Genomic DNA, 4,965 nt, shown 5'->3' on the forward strand with positions numbered 1-4,965 from the left:
TCCTGGACCTCGAAAAAGCCTTTGAACTGGCTAGCGCCCCAGCTATTCTCTGCTGCCTCATTGACAAAGAGGTCAGAGGCAACCTGCTCTCCTGGACCAAAAACTGTCTCATAAACAGAGAAGCAAGAGTAAAACTTCATGGCACAGTCTCTGAGTACAAAAGACATGAAAATGGTACACCGCAAGGAGGTATTCTCAGCCCTCTTCTCTTCAACTGTTTAATGGAAAGAATAATGAGGTTGAAACTTCCACATCACTGCAGGCTGCTAAGCTACGCGGACGACTTTGTCATCATCATAAAAGGAAGGGATGCGGCGCGCCTTGCACCCAAATGCTTAGACTGCATCAGTAAAGAGGCAAAACAGATTTGGATCAAACTCAACCCCTCAAAGTCAAAGGCCATGCCCATAAAAATAGCGAAGCCCAACATCCAACTCACAGTACAGGGTCAACCAATTGAATGGGTCGACACCTATCAGTATCTAGGAATCATCCTGAACACACACATGAATTTTAATGCTGAGGTCACTTACTTGAGAGAGCGAACTGCGGCCCGGACGGCAATCCTTAGGTCGCTAACCTCCCTTTCTGGAGGAGCCAATCTGCAAGTCCTTCGCACATACTATGTACAGGCAGTCAGATCAGTGATCGATTATGCCGCAACTGCACTCACAAATCTATCACACCAACAGTGGAAAAAGCTTGAAGTTGCCCAAAACAATGCTATGAGAGCCGCACTGGGAGCCCCCATGTGGACCAGGCTTGAAACTCTTAGACTGGAGAGTTTGCCCTCTCTACAAGAAAGAATATCACAAAGGACAGCTACAATTGTCAGTAAGATAATTATTTCTTCTGATCCAATCCCAGTACGGGAGGCCTTGGTGGTTGGACTAGGCCAAAACAATGGAAATTCTTGGGCTGCAAGAGCAGGTAAAGTCGTAAACAGACTTCATTTAAAAAGCATGATTCTTGATAGAGAGGGTGATCATCCACACACAAATTACACTCCTTCCGCACCGTGGGAAGAGCCTACTTTCAAAATAGTAATAGAAAGTCTCCCAATGAAAAAGGCTGCCTATGATCCGACAATCCTAAGGCGCATAATAGAAGAGCAAATGTATAGCATAGCAGTAGCAGGAGCCACCCACATCTTCACAGACGGATCGGTGGACACAGAATATGAGAGTGCTGGCGCTGCTCTTTGCACGGCCAGCGTACAGGCATATTGGAGACTGGGAGGACTAGTATCATCAACCCAAACTGAGCTGTTTGCCATACAACAGACATTCGCATATGGGATTGCACAAAACACTCAAAATGCAATCATACACACAGACTCAAAAGCTGCACTTCAAATACTAGGACAAAAACAGTGGAAAGATAATGTGGAAATAATTACCACCATTTTGTATCTTGGAGCAGTCGCTAAAGGCAAAGGACTCAACATAACTTTAAACTGGATCCCATCCCATATTGGAATCCCATTAAATGAAAAAGCTGATGAAATTGCTAAATTGGCAACTCGTCATCCAGTGATACATAAAACAATTCAACCCAGCCTAGAGATCATAAAATACATCATCACCAAAAAACTCTCACATCTCAAGAAAGCCTACCTGCACCAGAGAATAGCTGAAGGTTCGCCATCTGCAACATGGTATCTTCAGGCAACCAAATTAGAAAGGTTAAATATCCCAAAAGGAATCCACAGGGAAATAGCAGTTAAGTTATATAGACTACGTCTAGGTTACAGATGCAACTGGGAGATTGGTGAACCCCGACAGAGAGAGTGCATCATCTGCCAAACTGTCACAGAAAAGCCATTACTTCACTATCTTCTGGAATGTGAAGCAACCAACGACCTTAGAAGAGCTTTAAGAGTTCCTGAATCATGCAGTGGCCACCCTGAAGCCATCAACACAGCCACTCTCCTGGTCAACAAAGGTGTCCAGCAGCTGGACACCCTCATAAAGACTGTGAAGCAGTATCCTCCCCCGCGATAACAGCTTGATGGTTAAATGGAAACTCAGAATACTGAAAAAAAATGTACCACTTACGGGCTATTCATGCCCGTGCCACCTCTTGGGTGGCTTAATCTTCATCAATCAATCATCAATTCGTCTGCGATAACTAGCTGGGATACTGCTCGATCTGCCTGACTATTTACATAGTATAACACTCCCTCCTTTAACTCGAATTCATGCATTGTAAATTTACGATTTTTGGGCGGATAATTTCCCCCTTCTAAATATTCAATAATATATTTCCATCTAGGTTCATTCTTTGGAATTCTCTCATTTTCTCAGGTGAAATGTTTTCAATATTCTGGTTAACGTTAATAGCAGCGATGTTCCTACTTAAAGTATCCGGCACTACATGTCCAGGCTTGTAAAGGATCTGGAATGAGTGTGCATACAATTCGTGAGACCAGCGTGACATTCGTGGGCATTTCGTGCGTTTCTTAAAAATGTGTGTTAATGCTCTGTGATCAGTGTAGATTACAAAATGACGTTGAAAAAGATAAAGTTCAAAATATCTAACTGACTCTACCACTGCGAGCGCCTCCCGATCCGTGGCCGAATAACGAACTTCTGGTCCTTTGACCTTCCTACTGAAATAGACCACTGGATGGGGAAAATTTTCACTGTCTCGTTGCATCAAGCATCCACCAGACATGTGGTGGAGGTGGGGTCCCTTGATTGTTTCAAGTGTTTGTTGGACATGTGGCTTTAGGCATTGTATGTACTAGCTCTATCTATAAAGCCAACAAACTTTGTAAATCTCTTTATGTATGTAACTTACCTAAATAAAGATTATTATTAAGATTATTATGTATATGAGTGGGATTGGGTGGTTATAGATAGGAGCTGCCGCGTATGGGTCAACAGGCCTTCTGCCTTTGTTTTTATAACTTTATAATCAGGTATGATAGAGAAATAGGCCATAGGTTCTGCAGGCATTAGACAACCAACTGCTAGAAAAGCGAGGTCCAAGGGCCAGAGCTCGGTTCTGCAGGCAGAAATAGGCAAGTTGAGGGAGACAACTTGAGGTGAGTTGAGGCTTTTATAAATCAACATTATAATCCCCTTGTCATCCTCGCCAGGTCCCGAGAGCATCCCATCTCCAATGTTTGGGTCTCCAACTGATAACCTTCCGTCATGTACGATGTACAGCCTACTAGGAAGAATTTAGACCCAAATGTCCTGAGGAAATTAAGATTTAAGAAGCACATAGGAAACTAGTCTGGAAAGAGGGTTGTGGAAGAGTGGAATGCCGGTAGCAGTATTGAGTGTACTATATGGTATGCTTATAGTACACCAGCCAACAGACCTGAGATGTGCTTCTAACATTCAGAATAAATTAAACAAGCTGAAGTTCCTTTAATATTTATTTTTCAATATTCTCTGAACATATGTTGTTGATATTTATGATAAACTTATTAGCTACAACACATATTATAATAGATTGAAATAAATTAAAGTGAGCATGAGTAGATGGTAGATGTTTGTGATCTCAGGTCGTGTAACATATAGGCCCTCGGCCACCTATTTACGCTCTACATATATATGGTCTTCTCTGTGGAAGCCCAGCCATTTGTGGATGTCCAGCCATTTGTGGATGTCCAGACATTTGTGGATGTCCAGACATTTGTGGATGTCCAGCCATTTGTGGATGTCCAGCCATCTGTGGATGTCCAGCCATCTGTGGATGTCCAACCATCTGTGGATGTCCAGACATCTGTGAATGTCCAGACATCTGTGAATGTCCAGACATCTGTGGATGTCCAGACATCTGTGAATGTCCAGACATCTGTGGATGTCCAGACATCTGTGAATGTCCAGACATCTGTGGATGTCCAGACATCTGTGAATGCCCAGACATCTGTGAATGCCCAGACATCTGTGGAGGTCCAGACATCTGTGAATGTCCAGACATCTGTGAATGTCCAGACATCTGTGGATGTCCAGACATCTGTGGATGTCCAGACATCTGTAGATGCCCAGACATCTGTGGATGTCCAGACATCTGTGGATGTCCAGACATCTGTGGATGTCCAGACATCTGTGGATGTCCAGACATCTGTGGAGGTCCAGACATCTGTGGATGTCCAGACATCTGTGGATGTCCAGACATCTGTGGATGTCCAGACATCTGTGGATGTCCAGACATCTGTGGATGTCCAGACATCTGTGGATGTCCAGACATCTGTGGAGGTCTCATTGATCCCATGGGACCACCCATTAGAGGCTGCATCCCTGGCATCATACCTGGTGGCATGCTTGAGCCACCCATCATTGGTGGCCCCATCATAGGTCCTCTTGGACCCATTGGGGGCATACCCATGTTGCCTGGTATGTTTGCACCAGCCATGCCTGGAGGGCCCATGTTCCCCATTCCTGGCCCTATTGGGGGACCTCCAGGACCACCCATGTTCTGAGGCCCTGAACCGCATGTACCTTCTTGCCCAACAGGACCTCCTGGACCTCCTTGCATGCTGCTCGGTGGAGGAATGGCTGCTCCCTTTGGAATCTTCCTGGCTTTAAATGCAGCAGTTGTTGCATCAATCAGAGACTGAGCTTGGTCCTCCATCCACTTCTGGTAGTACATTTTGACATTTTCCTTGTGTTTTCGCCCCTCGCAGTGAGTCTTCCGCACCGAGGGAGAGTCATGTGTGAGGTAGGTGTCGCAGTAATCACAGTAGTATTTTGCCATGATTGAGCGTCGTCAGGTTAGGTTTGGGTCCAATGTTGCTACTCAAACCTGAATCTAAATCATTTATATATATATTATAAACAACAGAGGTCCCAGGACAGAGCCTTGAGGCACTCCACTTACAACATTTTCCCACTCTGACTTGATTCCATTTATACTAACTCTCTGTTTCCTTTTATATAGCCATGCCCTAATCCAGCTTAATATAGCACCCCCAATACCATGAGACTCTATCTTTTTAATCAGTCTTTC

General features: G+C 44.4%; 1 protein-coding gene across 1 annotated transcript; it reads right to left on the reverse strand.

The window, feature by feature from the left end:
- Nucleotides 1–3,545: 3,545 nt before the first annotated feature.
- LOC138361071 (uncharacterized) lies at nucleotides 3,546–4,713 on the reverse strand. The gene is made up of 2 exons (XM_069320542.1): nucleotides 4,151–4,713; nucleotides 3,546–4,026 (listed from the first exon to the last, which is right to left on the reverse strand). The coding sequence occupies exons 1-2, from the start codon at nucleotides 4,711–4,713 to the stop codon at nucleotides 3,546–3,548; spliced, it is 1,044 nt and encodes a 347-aa protein (XP_069176643.1).
- Between the last annotated feature and the right edge of the window lie 252 nt (nucleotides 4,714–4,965).

Source organism: Procambarus clarkii, unplaced genomic scaffold (genome assembly GCF_040958095.1).
Source record: "Procambarus clarkii isolate CNS0578487 unplaced genomic scaffold, FALCON_Pclarkii_2.0 HiC_scaffold_168, whole genome shotgun sequence".
Classification (NCBI taxonomy): domain Eukaryota; kingdom Metazoa; phylum Arthropoda; class Malacostraca; order Decapoda; family Cambaridae; genus Procambarus; species Procambarus clarkii.

What these genes read in the sequence shown, in the direction of transcription:
- LOC138361071 (XM_069320542.1), bottom strand. Translation starts at nt 4,713, where the DNA reads ATGGCAAAATACTACTGTGATTACTGCGACACCTACCTCACACATGAC. An exon ending in ATGTCTGGACATCCACAGAT is followed by an intron (nt 4,027 to 4,150) that starts GTCTGGACATCC and finishes GGACATCCACAG; the next exon opens with ATGTCTGGACATCCACAGAT.